At 43.4% G+C, this 14,590-nt stretch overlaps 1 protein-coding gene across 1 annotated transcript; it reads right to left on the reverse strand.

Moving 5' to 3' along the window:
• Nucleotides 1-924: 924 nt before the first annotated feature.
• On the reverse strand, nucleotides 925-14,223 carry LOC130888873 (apolipoprotein L3-like). The gene is made up of 3 exons (XM_057792239.1): nucleotides 14,185-14,223; nucleotides 2,083-2,093; nucleotides 925-1,816 (listed from the first exon to the last, which is right to left on the reverse strand). The coding sequence occupies exons 1-3, from the start codon at nucleotides 14,221-14,223 to the stop codon at nucleotides 925-927; spliced, it is 942 nt and encodes a 313-aa protein (XP_057648222.1).
• Nucleotides 14,224-14,590: the final 367 nt, after the last annotated feature.

Genomic DNA, 14,590 nt, shown 5'->3' on the forward strand with positions numbered 1-14,590 from the left:
AAAGAGGAGATGATAGAAATCTGGAGACAATTATCAACTTACTGTAGTCAACAACATAGAAAACACGTGATATCATTTTCATAAACACAAAGCATGACCAGGTCGGTGTTTACAGTGTTTACTAATTAATTCTTCACATATATGGAGCAAGTGTAGCTTTCGTGTGCATCTCAGCAGATCTCATCCAAATAGAGCAGGTAACAAACTTCAGTAGGAATTAAGTCTTGTGATTTCCCCAAGAGTCTGCTTGCAGAGAGCAGAGCTCACCACCACATCCTGTCACCCCTCCTTCCTGTAGAGCGCACGGCTGGCACATAGGACCAAGAACCTTGATGGCCCTGCAGATGGTGTCCTCAGCCTCCATTCCTTTCTACCCTCTGAGCATTCCACCAAAATCCATCACTCCACATGACCATACCATGAACAAAGAAATGGGGTTCACATCCAGAGTCTGATTGTAAGATTGGGAAATAATTGGAAAAACACAGAATGAGGCAGAACTAGGAAGAAGGAAAAGGTCTCTATGCAAGCATTCAGAAAGCAGTGGGTAAGTTGGCAGCTCGGGGAACTGTGAGGATGGTGAACCTTAGTTAGGAGCAGTGTGTTGGGTGTGACTGAGGAGCAGCCATGCTATGGCTTAGTCAGGCCTTGGATGTGCGCCCCAGCTTGGGAGCATGATCCTTATGTGGGATGCTGGAGGTTTTTGGATCTAAAAGGGCGGTGAAATGTTGTGGGAGATCACAAGCCTGTTCCACCTGTGTTCTGTGTTCTGGCTTCCTTTCTCTTAATATGGCCTCTCCTCTAGCGGGTTCTGCCACTATTATGGCATTGGTATAAAGGGGATACACTCAGGAGCTATCAAATGTCCATGACTCTGTCCAGCACACCCCACCCCCAGTCCTCTGAGCTGCACTGAAGAAGAAGTCACTGAGTCAGGATGTCATGCACCCAGATAAGCTCCTGCAACTTCTGCTCTAGTTCCTGAGCCTTCTGCCGCAGCTTTGCAGCAGACTCTGCCTTTGCCCCCTCCTGCAAATGCTTTGAGTCTTCTATGAGGCTGACCACATCTAGCACAAGGGTGAGACCTGCAGTGGCTGCACCCATGATCCGGGCTCCTTTGGTCATTGCCAGCGCAGTGCCTCCAAAGGCTTTCTTCACCTGTCTAGTGCTTTTGGCTGACACCTTCCCTGTGGTCATTAGACGCTTGGCACTATTTGCCAGGCGAGGGCTGTCTTTGGTCAGCTTGATGGCATCAATGTTCTTCTTCATGCCTTCCAGTTTCCGGGAGGATTTCATAAATACAGAAAACAGCCTGGGGGTGTTCATCTCCACAACTTCTTTAATGACCTTCTCAGTGTCGTTGCTTTTAATATCGTTCTCAGTGTCATTGCTCCTTGGCAGAAGCTGTCTGGCTTCAGCTTCTACTGACGCCGTGCTTACCTTTTCCACAATGGTTGTGGAAACACTCGTCACAGCCGCTGCTGCCCCAAGCCCCAGGCCTGCGGCTGAAAGTCCCAGACTGAATCCTGCTGTCACAGGTGTCAGAGCGAAACCAAGGATTGTCAAGATCCCAGACACAGCACCAGTGGAGCTGGCTACCACTTGTGTGATGGTGCAGTCCTTGTGCACCTTGTCAATCTTGTCTGCAAGGGCGTGGAGCTTCCTGATGCGCTCCTCGAGCTCCAATTTCACCCAAGGATAAACTTTCAAAAACCTTTTCTTCTCCTGCAGGGCCTTTTGGAGTTTCTCTTCATCTGCTACTTCTGTATCCACTGTGGTGTCACCATGAGCTTTATGTGAGGCATCTTTCACTTTCCTGTAAAGGGAGAGACCAACTAACAGAGTGAGGAAGAGAGTTTGGAAAGATCTGTCCTGCGGCAATCAGAGCATCTGCTGGTAGTGAAATGGAGGAGAGTCCTACAGATGTATAATGTCATTCTTGCATTGATGAGCAGGTTGGATCCACCACACAATATTTAATTGTTAAGGACACAATGAATTAAAAACCATATTACTGTGTCCTTTTAAATTTTCATTTTACTTCTTTGAGTGTTTTGCCTGCAGGTGTGTGTGCACACTTACCATCCGCAGGCCTGGTGTAATGGAGGGCAGAAGAAATTGGATCACTAGACCCAAAGTTACAAACAGTTGTGAGCCATCATGAGGATGCTGGGAGACCGGACTTCAGTCACCTGAAAGAGCAGTCAGTGCTCTTAACTCCTGACTTCCTACGTATAACCCCAGTAACACAGACAATAGGAGTAACATTGAATAAATGGGACTTCTTTGTTTGTTTGTTTTTTGATTTTTCGAGACAGGGTTTCTCTGTGGTTTTGGAGCCTATCCTGGAACTAGCTCTGTAGACCAGGCTGGTTTCGAACTCACAGAGATCCGCCTGCCTCTGCCTCCCGAGTGCTGGGATTAAAGGCGTGTGCCACCATCACCCGGCTAAATGGGACTTCTTTTTTTTTTTTTTTTTTTTGGTTTTTCGAGACAGGGTTTCTCTGTGGTTTTGGAGCCTGTCCTGGAACTAGCTCTTGTAGACCAGGCTGGTCTCGAACTCACAGAGATCCGCCTGCCTCTGCCTCCCAAGTGCTGGGATTAAAGGCGTGCGCCACCACCGCCCGGCTAAATGGGACTTCTTGAAACTGAGAAGCTTCTGTAAAGCAAAGGACACAGTAATTAAGACAAAAAGGCAGCCTACTGACTGGGAGAAGATCTTCACCAACCCCACATCAGACAAAGGTCTGATCTCCAAAATATATAAAGAACTCAAGAAATTAGACATTAAAATTCTAAATAACCCAGTTAAAAATGGGGTACTGAACTAAACAGAATTCTCAACAGAAGAATTTCAAATGTCAAAAGATACTTAAGAACATGTTCAACTTTCTTAGCTATCAGGGAAATGCAAATTAAAACAACTTTGATATACCATCTTACACCTGTCAGAATGGCTAAAATCAAAAACACCAATGATAGCCTTTGCTGGAGAGGATGTGGAGTAAGAGGAACACTCATCCATTGCTGGTGGGAATGCAAACTTGTGCAACCACTTTGGAAATCAGTGTGGCGGTTTCTCAGAAAATTGGTAGTCAACCTACCTCAGGATCCAGCAATTCTACTCTTGGGAATATACCCAAAAGATTCCCAATCATACTACAAAAGCATTTGTTCAACTATGTTCATAGCAGCATTATTTGTAATAGCCAGAACCTGGAAACAACCTAGATGCCCCTCAATGGAAGAATGGATAAAGAAAGTGTGGCACATCCACACATTAGAGTATTACTCAGTGGTAAAAAACAATGACATCTTGAATTTTGCATGCAAATGGATGGAAATAGAAAACACTATCCTGAGTGAGATAACCCAAACCCAAAAATATCAATATGCTATGTACTCACTCATTAGTGGATTCTAGCCATAAACAAAGGACGTTGAGCCTATAGTTCATGATCCTACAGAAGCTAAGTAATAAGGTGAACCCAAAGAAAAACACATATAGATCCTCCTGGAAATTGGAAGCAGACAAGATCGCCAGGCAAAAATTGGAATCATGGGGGTGGGGGGTTGGAGTGAATGGGAGGGGGAGAGAGAAGGAAGAAGGGGAGGGTTAGGGAGAACTTGGGGGAATGGGATGGTTGAGATGGAGGAAGGACAGATATGGGAGCAGGGAAGGAGATATCTTAATTAAGGGAGCCATTTTGGGGTTGGCAAGAGGCTTGGCTCTGGAAGGGCTCCCAGGAGGCCATGGGGATGACTCCAGCTAGGACCCTGGGCAGCAGAGGAGAGGGTGACTGAACTGGCCTTGTCCTGTAGTCAGACTGATGACTACGTTGAATATCACCATAGAACCTTCATCTGGAGACAGATGGAGACAGAGACCCACATTGGAGCAATGGACTGAGCTCCCACGGTCAAGTTGAAGAGCAGAAGGAGGGAGAATATGAACAAGGAAGTCAGGACCACGAGCGGTTGGTTCACCCACTGAGACAGTGTGTCTGAGCTAATGGGAGCTCACCAACTCCAGCTGGACTGGGAATGAACGAGCATGGGATCAAACTGGACCCTCTGAATGTGGATGACATTAGGGGCAGACTGAGGGACCAATGATAATGGCACTGAAATTTGTCTCTACTGCATGTGCTGCCTTTTTGGGATCCTATTCTCTTTGGATACACACCTTCCTAAGCCTAGATGTAGGGGGGGAGAGCCTTGGACTTCCCACAGGGCAGGGTGCCACGCCCTCTCTTAGGAGTGGAGAGGGGTGGGAAAGGGTGTGTGAGGGAGCAGGAAGAAAGTGGGAGGAGGGGAGGAAGTGGGAATTTTGATTGGTATTATTTATAAAGTAATAGAAAAAAGAAAGAATGAAAAAAAAAAACCAAATAGGTAGGTTCCCTGGCTCTCCGAAGGATGAATTTCAAGCCTGAGAATGGTGACATGTGGTGGGATTTTGTTGTCATTTCTGACCTCCAGGGGATCTAGACACTAAAGGCATGGACTCCAGGAGGGAGGGAGACCCCAGGACTCTCATTGGGACTGTGTATGTGATCAAGGCCCAACAAAATTCTGGACACTGAGGCTTATGTGGGTAAATATTTTTCCTTGAGTCAACTTTATTAAACTTTTCTAAGCTACTTTCATAGGGTGGCTCCGTCTTGACTTTCCATGCCTTTCCTGTGTACGTTGGTGTTCCCTGCCCAGACTTGCCAAGAATCTTAAGTCAGGTTGTGAGACTGCCCTACTTTTGATACTCAATACTCAATCAAGTTCCTGTGTTTAACTTCTGGTGTCTTAGTCTTGACCTCCCTCAGGAGGAATCCCATGAGGTCAGCTTCACAGTGCCTCTGTTCCCTGCTAACTACTGCCCCTCACTCAGCTTGTCTGCCAGAGTCCCCAGCTAAATGCATATCCAGAACTCTTCTATCTCTTTCCCTTAGAGCAACAGCCCAGACCAGCACCTTCCTGACTGCTAACTTGTGTCAGAACATGGCTTCTCTACCAAGGCATCTTTCTTGGTGTGTGTCACCCCGTGTGAGCTCTCACGTGACTGCGCTGTGTCTTGAGGACAGCAGACAATTCTCCCTTAATATCTAGATGCCCCCTTAGGATGTGGCTAATTAGGTAAAGTGTTTGCCATACAAACACGTGGACCTGAGTTCTGTGTTCCAGAGTCCACATAGAAAAGCTAGGTGGAATTCTTTCTATCAGGCTACTGTTACCTTAAAACCCAACCCACACAATGGTGCACCAATGAAAGAGTCTCCATGTAGAACACTGATGCAAAAACTAGATAAAATATTGGCAAACTCAATCCTAGAACACTTAAAAACATTCACCATGAACAAGTAGGGTTCATCCCTTACATGCTGGGATGGTTCAGTATAAGAAAATCTGTCAATGTAATCCACCATATAAACAGACTGAAAGACAAAAACCACATGATAACCTTCTTAGATGCTGAAAAAAGCCTTTGGCAAAATCCACCCCCTTTCATGATAAAGGTTTTGGAAAGATCAGGGATACAGGAACATACCTATATGTAATATAAACAATCAACAACAAGCCGACAGCCAACATCAAATTAAATGAAGAGAAACTGGACAAACCAGCTCTTTCTACAAGTCCTATTCCAGATTCCTCTTTAGTAGGCAGGACCTGTAGGGCCTTTGTGTTCCTTGTGTCCCAGAGATAGTCAACCACAGACATGATGAAGCCTTTCCTCTCTGGATGGGAAGGAAAAGGAATATGGTTAGAGGAGGATGCTGGAGAGCTTGAATGGATTCATGAAACTAGGTTTCAAAATGTGTTTCTGAGAATCTGTCCCCTCTCACTTTTGGTAGGGATTGAGTTGTGACCCTTAACTCATTTATTAAAGCTCTATCCCCAGGTGACTGTATTTGGAGATAGATAAGGAAGCAAGTGAGGTTGTCAGTGAGGTCCCTGACCCAGAGTGTTAGTGTCCTCACAGCAGCCAGAAGAAGCACCCTCCCTCCATTCCCTCCTTCTCTTTCTCTCTTTTATACTCTCTTTTCTCCAGACATATAAGAGAGACCATGGGCTAGAACAATCCGTCTGCCAACCTGAAAGAGAGTGCCTCCCCCAGAACCAGTCTGCCACACTTCGATTGTGGTTGCTGGATTCCAGAACAGTGAGAGAAGAGGTCTTTTCTCTTTAAACCACCTACCCATTGTCACTTTGTGATGGCATCCTGAGAGGACAGATATACCAGGGAGATGTCATGGTGTTTTAGAGACACATATGGGTTTCAGCTCAGAACAGTTAGAAAGTGAGACTCTCATCCCCAGGAAGAGGGAGAGTCCAGTGATGGCATCCATCTACTGTGTGCCTGTGACACAGTCCTTGAATGTGATGTTTTCCCCTGATTTTTATTTCTACAGGAAGATTTGCCTGCTTGCATTCATGTCTTTGCACCGTGTGTGTCTGGTGACCAAAGAGGGTCCTGTTCCCCTGGAGCCGCAGTTACAGCCTGCTGTGAACCTGGTGTGGGCATTGGGAACTGAGCCCATGTCTTATGAAAGAGCAGTAAGTGCTCTTAACCACTGAGCCACTCTCTAGTCCCAAATTGACTTTGTCACTGGGATGATCAGTTATTAATCCTGTGTTTCAATTCACTGGATTAATAAATATCTGGGAGATCAGAAGCCCTTCTCTCGGTGGGTTGTGAAGGAGTTCCCAGATATAATAGATCCTAAGTTCCCTAAGTGCTGAGTGGTTCAAAGACTGAGCTGAAGCACCTTGGGAAGTAGAGCCTGGCTGGCGTCAGGAGGGCACCTGAAATGTGTCCTTGGAGCTGATTGCCGTCTTGTCTTGGCCCTTTCACGTCACTGCTTTTGTGCGCCCTGATGTGGATGCCCACCCTGCCTCCCTTCCAGGATGAACCAAAATATGCAATATTATAAGTGAGATAATCTGCTTTCATTAGTTCCAACAATGACAAAAGTCAGCTTTAACAACTAACTTATGTTAGTGATCTTTGACTCCTCAGCAGGCCCCAGCAGGGAGGCCCTGGAGTCCTAGGCAATGAGCAGCAGTAGAGAACAGACTGATTACCTGGGGAGCCCATGACAGCTGTGGGTCTTGGTGTCACTCACGGGATCCTGAGAGGTTTCCTTACAGCTCACCGGGTGTCCAGGCTACAGAAGGAAATAACAACCTGTGGGATAGAATGGGGACAGCTGCTGTGACCAGGGATCTGGTGACCCACAGTTCTCTCCATGGTGACTGCCAAGGACCGAAAGAACTTAACCCAAAGCATGTCTGCCCCTTTGGACTCTGTGACTGCTATTTAAGGGATCCTGTCCTGCAGCTCCAGCCCTGCTGCCCTCTCTCCAGGCAAAGAGGAGGACTAATGGCATGCTGGGGACAGTGGAGAAGGTGTCAGCTGAGGACACAGCTGTGGAGAAACAAAGACCCTGAACATGGAATGAGAGATGGAGAGGAATGTTCTGGAAGCCACATGTGGGTTGTTCCCAGTACCCTGTTTATATTCATTATATGCTATTTCCTTCCTTTTTTTTTTTTTTTGATTGTTTTTTTGGGTTTTGGCACAGGGATTCTCCATGTAGCCTTGGCTGCTCTGGAACCCACTTGTTGATCAGGCTGGCTTCAAACTCACTGAGTTCCACATACCTGTGTGTTGTTGTTTTCTTTGGGGGCCTGCCACCCAGCTCCCAAATAAATCACATGTGGAGGCTTATTCTTACTTAAGCCTTAGCTTGTCTTGTTTCTTGTCTGCTCTTCCTAACTTAAATTAATCTGTCTCTCTTTTGCCTCTTGGCTTTTTCCATTCTCTTACTTCAGTAAATCTTACTCTTATTTCATGGTTTGCTTTGTAGCTGGATGACTGGCCCCCAAAAGAGTAATAAGAAAAACCTCCAATATTTTAGCGAATTAATGTGGGCTGTATTTCCATATGGCCTGAGAAAGTTGAAAAAAGAAAAAGGAGGATAGGGCTGCTTTGAGAGTTTCTATGGGGTCCAGACAGTGGTAGCACACACATTAAATCTTAGCATTTGGGAGGCAGAGACAGTGAAATCTCTGTGCCTTCGAGGCCAGTCTGGTCCACAGAACTAGTTCTAGGACAGGCTCCTAAACTACAGAGAAACCCTGTCTTGAAAAATAACAACAACAAAGAAAGAGTTTGTATGAGATAGTGAAACCTTGAGCAGCTAGGATGTTAAGTAGGAAGAAATTAAAAAGTAAAAATGGCAGAGCAGGCCTGAGATAGTGAACTCCATAGGAACAGGACTGAGCCAGTGACCTAGTCCAGAACAGGTCTGAAGCAGCGAACACCAAAAGAGCAGGACTGAGCCAGCGACCTGGGCCAAAGCAGGCCTGGGACAGCGAACTCCATGGAGCAGGAGTAGACAAAGACCAGGTAAATTTGCAGAACAGAATTAGGCCAGCAACCTAGGCCACAGCAGGCTTGAGACAGCAAGTTCCACAGGAGCGGGAGCAGATCCAGACCAGGGACATTTGTGGAGGCAGGACTGAGCCAGCAACCTGGACCAGAGCAGACCTGAGACAGCAAACTCCACAGGAGCAGGTACAGGGGAACAACCACTGAGTGAGTGGGCCAGAGCCAGAGACTGCTGTGGGTCTGGGCATAAATCTGGGACCTTTGAGGGACTAGACCTGAGCCAGTACTCCTGTAGGTCTGGGCATGAGTCTGGGACCTCAGAGGGAGTAGATAGAAACCAGAGATATCTGCAGATCTAGGCATGAGTCTGGGACCTCTGAAGGAATAGGCCTGAGCCAGAACCTCTGTGGGTCTGGGTTTCGGTCTGGGACACGAAAGAAAGTAGGCAGGAACCAGAAACACTGTGAGTTCAAGTGTGAGTCTGGGACCTCTGAGGGAGAAGATCAGAGCCAGAAGTATTTACAGGCCAACACCAAGCCAGGGACCTCTGCAGGAGTGGATCCAGATCAGGGACTTTTACAGAAACAGAACTAAGCCAATAACCTAGTCTAGAGCAGGCCTGAGACAGCAAACTCCATGGGAGTGGAGCAAAGCCCAGGAGCGCTGAGCACCCTCCAGGAATAAGGAGTGACCAATGGGGTAACTAGAACTGTGGCACTGAGTGTAACATGAGGAACAACCCTCTGAACCTTGGATTCACTGGAACCTAGAAGATTAATCACCAGAATCACAGACAGCCATGACCACACCAATCAGAGGAAAAGATGAGTACACAAGTTAAGAACACACGCAACACCACAAAGAGCAACACACCACCGGTAAAATCTAGAGACCCTACAACAGCAAGACTTGAACAACCAAATATAAATGAAGCAGAAGAAAATGACCTAAAAATAACTTCAGGAGCATGTTTGAGACATGTGGGAGATTTCAACATTCCTCTCTAACCACTGGACAGTTCAGTCAGACATAAAAATTAACAAAGAAATAAGGTAACTAACATGTTTGACTCAAATGGACTTAACAGACACTATAGAATATTCCATCCAAACACAAAAGAATACACCTTATTCTCTGCACCACATGGAAACTTCTCAAAAATTGACCTCATACTCGGTAACAAAACAAACCTCAACAAATACAAAAAATTGGAACAACCCCATGTATCTTTTCAGATTACCATGGCTTAAAATTAGAATTCAATAGTATTACTAATTCCAGAAAACCAACAAATACATGGAAATAAGCAATGAATCATCAATGAGTCAAGGAAGAAATAAAGGGGGAAATTAAAGACTTCCTATAATTTATTGAAAATGACCACATAACATACCCAAGTTTATGGGACACAATGAAAGCAGTGTTAAGAGGAAAGTTCATAGCACTAAATGCCTACATAAAGAAGCTGGAAAAATCCCACACTAGTGAATTAACAGAACATGTGAAAACTTTAGAACAAAAAGAAGCAAACTCACCTAAGAGAACTAGACGGCAGAAAATAATCAAATTGAGAGCTGAAATCAACAAAAGAAACAAAGAAAACAATACAAAGAATCAATGAGACAAAGATCTGGTTCTTTGAGAAAATCAACAAAATAGACAAACCTTTACTCAAACTAACCAAAAGGCAGAGAGAGAATATCCAAATTAACAAAATAAGAAATGAAAAAGGGGACATAACAACAGAGAGAATCATCAGGTCATATTTCAAAAACCTGTGCTCCATAAAATTGGAAAACTTAAAGGAAATGGAAAACTTTCTGGATAAATATCACTTAACAAAATTAAATCAAGACCAGATAAGCAAATTAAACAAATCTATAACTGCTGAAGAAATAGAAACAGTCATCAAAATCTCCCAACCACAAAAAGTTCAGGACCAGATGGTTTCAGCTTAGAATTCTACAAGACTTTCAAAGAAGAACTAATACCAATACTCCTCAAATTATTCCACACAATAGAAACAGAAGGAACATTGCCGAACACTTTTTATGTGGCTACAATTACGCGGATACCCAAACCACACAAAGACATTACTAAGAAATAGAACTACAGGCCATCTCACTCATGAACATTGATGTAAAAATACTAAATAAAATTCTGGCAAATCAAATCCAAGAACACATCAGAACCATCATCCACAATGATCAAGTCGGCTTCATCCCAAAGATGCAGGGATGGTTTAACATACAAAAATCTGTCAACGTAATCGATCATATAAACAAACTGAGAAATAAAAAAACCACATGATCATCTCATTAGATGCCGAAAAAGCTTTTGACAAAATACAGCATCCCTTCATGATAAAAGTCTTGGCGAGAGCAGGGATACAAGGAACATTCCTAAACATAATTAAGACAATATACAGCAAGCCAACAGCCAACATCAAACTAAATGGAGAGAAACTCCCAACGATTCCACTGAAATCAGGAACAAGACAAGGTTGTCTTGAGTTCCTAGCTAGAGCAATCAGTCAATAAAAGGAGATCAAGGGGGATACAAATTGGAAAAGAAGATGTCAAACTCTCACTGTTTGCTGATGATATGATAGTCTACATTAAGCAACCCCAAAAATTCTATGAAGGAACTTCTACAATTCATAAACACTTTCAGTAATGTAACAGGATACAAGATTAACTAAAAAAGATCAGTAGCTATCCTGTACACAGATGATAAATGGGCTGAGAAAGATATTGGAGAAACATCACCTTTCACAATAGCCACAAATAGCATAAAATATCTCAGAGTAACTCTAACCAAACAAGTGGAAGCCTTGTATGACAAGAATTTTATGTCTCTGAAGAAAGAAATTGAAAAAGACACCAGAAAGTGGAAAGATCTCCCATGCTCTTGAGTAGGTAGAATTAACATAGTAAAAGTGGCAATCTTACCAAAAGCAATCTACAGATTCAATGCAATGTCCATCAAAATCCCAGCAAAATTCTTCACAGACCTTGAAAGAACAGTACTCAAATTCATGTGGAAAAGCAAAAAACCCAGGATAGCCAAAACAATCCTGTACAATAAAAGAATTTCTGAAATCATCACAATCCCCGACTTCAAACTTTACTACAGAGTTACAGTACTGAAAACAGCCTGGTATTGGCATAGAAACAAACAGGAGGACCAATGGAACTGAATCGAAGACCTGGATATTAATCCACATACCTTCGAACACATGATTTTTGACAAAGAAGCAAAAATTATCAAATAGAAAAAAGAAAACATATTAACAAATGGTGCTGGCATAACTGGATATCAACATGAAGAAGAATGAAAATAGATCCATATCTATCATGCATAAAACTCAAGTCCAAATGGATCAAAGACCTCACCATAAAGCCAGCCACACCGAACCTTATAGAAGAGAAAGTGGAAAGTACACTCGAATGCATTGGCACAGGAGACCACTTCCTTAATATAACCCTAGTAGTACAGACACTGAGAGAAACAATAAATGTGACCTCCTGAAACTGAAAAGCTTCTGTGAAGCAAAGGACATGGTCAACAAGACAAAATGACAGCCTACAGAATCAGAAAAGATCTTCACCAACCCTACATCAGACAAAGGGTTCATCTCCAAAATATACAAAGAATTCAAGAAATTGATCATCACACAGACCTAAACAGAGAACTCTCAACAGAGGAATCTAAAATGACTGAAAGACACTTAAGGAAATGCTCAACATCATTAGTCATCAGAGAAATGCAAATCAAAACAACTCTGAGATTCTATCTTACAACTGTAAGAATGGCCAAGATCAAAAACACTGATGAGAACTTATGCTGGAGAGGTTGGGAAGGGTTGAAGGGGAGGGGAGAGGCATGGAAGGGAGCAGAGAAAAATGTAGAGCTCAATAAAAATCAATAAAAAAGAGAAATTGATCATCAAAAGTACAAATAATCCAACAAAAAATGGAGTACAGACCTAAACAGAAATTTCTCAACAGAGGAATCTAAAATGGCTGAAAGACACTTAAAGAAATGCTCAACATCCTTAGTCATCAGAGAAATGCAAATCAAAACAACTCTGAGATTCTATCTTACACCTGTAAGAATGGTCAACACGCCTTTAATCCCAGCACTCGGGAGGCAGAGGCAGGCGGATCTCTGTGAGTTCGAGACCAGCCTGGTCTACAAGAGCTAGTTCCAGAACAGGCTCCAAAACCACAGAGAAACCCTGTCTTGAAAAACAAAAACAAAACAAAGAATGGTCAAGATCAAAAACACTCATGACAACTTTTGCTGGAGAGGTTGTGGGGAAAAGGACAAATTCCTCATTGTTAGTGGGAGTGCAAGCTGGTACAACCCCTTTGGATGTCAGTGTGGCGATTTCTCAGAAAATTAGGAAACGACCTTCCTCATGACCCAGTAATATTACTTTTGGGTATCCAAAGGATGCTCAATCATGCCACAAGGACATGTGCTCAACTATGTTCATTGTGGCATTGTTTGTCATAGCCAGAACCTGGAAACAACCTAAATGCCACTCAACCGAAGAATGGATAAGGAAAATGTGGTACATTTACACGATGGAGTACTACACAGCAGAAAAAAATAATGACAGCTTGAAATTTGCAGGCAAATAGATGGAGCTAGAAAACATCATATTGAGTGAGGTAACGCAGACCCAGAAAGACAATTGTCATATGTACTCACTCATAAGTCATAATTAAACATAAAACAAATAAAACCAGCCTACAAACCACAATCCCTGAGAACCTAGATAACAATGAGGACACCAAGAGCGATCTAATCTACATGGGAAGTAGAAAATGACAAGAACTCCTGAGTAAATTTGGAGCATCGGGACCATGGGTCAGGGCTGAAGGGAGGAGAGAGGCAGGGAGGGGAACAGAGAAAATTGTAGAGCTCAATAAAAATCAATAAAATTAATAAAAAGTAAAAATGCCTGACACAGTGTAAGCATTGGAATTCTAGAGCTCTAGAAAGGGCCAATGCAGTTCTTGATCACCCACGTATGACCAGGTTGTGGGGTTTAGCCCTAGCTTTTTTAACCTGAAAAGAGGGAAGAACCAACTGTTAAAAGCCACGGTCGGGGGATCCAGGTGTATTTTAGCAGTTTCAAAGTTTGCTCGTGCAGTCAGAAAAGATACTCAATAAGATGTCTAGATGGAAAAACTAACCAGGTTCCAGTGTGTTTTATAATGTACATACATTAAGAAATAAAGAAAAAGTGAATAGTCATAAAATGCATAGCTTATACAATAAAGTCGTTAAAGAGAGAGTAAAAGGAAAAAGTCATGTAAGATGGGAAATCCACAGGGAGTCTGGATCCTGTGTAGTAGTTTGTTGATTTTGAATTTTGTGATGGCTGATGAGCCAGAGACAGCTGCTGGGAGAATGGGATTGTGAGTTGACTGTAAAACTGAACTTTAGGAAAGCCTTAACGTTCAAAAAGAAGTCAAAATATGTATTTTTTTTAACTAGAAATTAAAAGTGCTTTGCAGTTTTGTTCGCAGAGGAGATGAGAGGTTGTTGGACTCCTACAGGAATCGTCTGGATCAGGTTTGACCAAGGGAGACCTCCTGAAACTTGACAGGTGAGTTTTACTTAATTAAACAAATGTAACACTTCTTTGCACCATTAAATAAATATTCTAGAGCATAAACAAAAGTAACACACCTTAAAATAATATTCTACAACACTTAGGCATCCTGAGGGCTGGGATTAAAGGCACGTGTAACCAATGTCTGGCTGTAATTTCTTACACTTACTGTCTTAGTCACTGTTCTATTGCTGTGAAGAGACGCCATGGCCAATGCAACGCTTACAAAAGAGAGCTTTTATTTGGGGCTTGTCTACAGTTGCAGAGGTTTAGTCCATTTATCTTCATGTCATGAACATGGTGGCATGCAGGCAGACCTGGTGCTTTTATAGGTGAGAACTCTCCATTCAGATCCACAGGTAGCAGGAGAGAGAGACACACACTGACTTGCCCTGAGCTTGTAAAGCCTCAAGGTCCATCCCTAGTGACACACTTCCTCCATCATGGCCACACCTACTCCAACAACACCACACTTCCTGATCCCTCTCAAGTAGCCCCACACCCTAATGACCAGGCATCAAATGTATGAGTCTATGGGGGCCGTTCCTATTCCAAACCAGGGCACTTACTGTCCA

Source organism: Chionomys nivalis, chromosome 17, assembly GCF_950005125.1.
Source record: "Chionomys nivalis chromosome 17, mChiNiv1.1, whole genome shotgun sequence".
Taxonomy (NCBI): Eukaryota; Metazoa; Chordata; class Mammalia; order Rodentia; family Cricetidae; genus Chionomys; species Chionomys nivalis.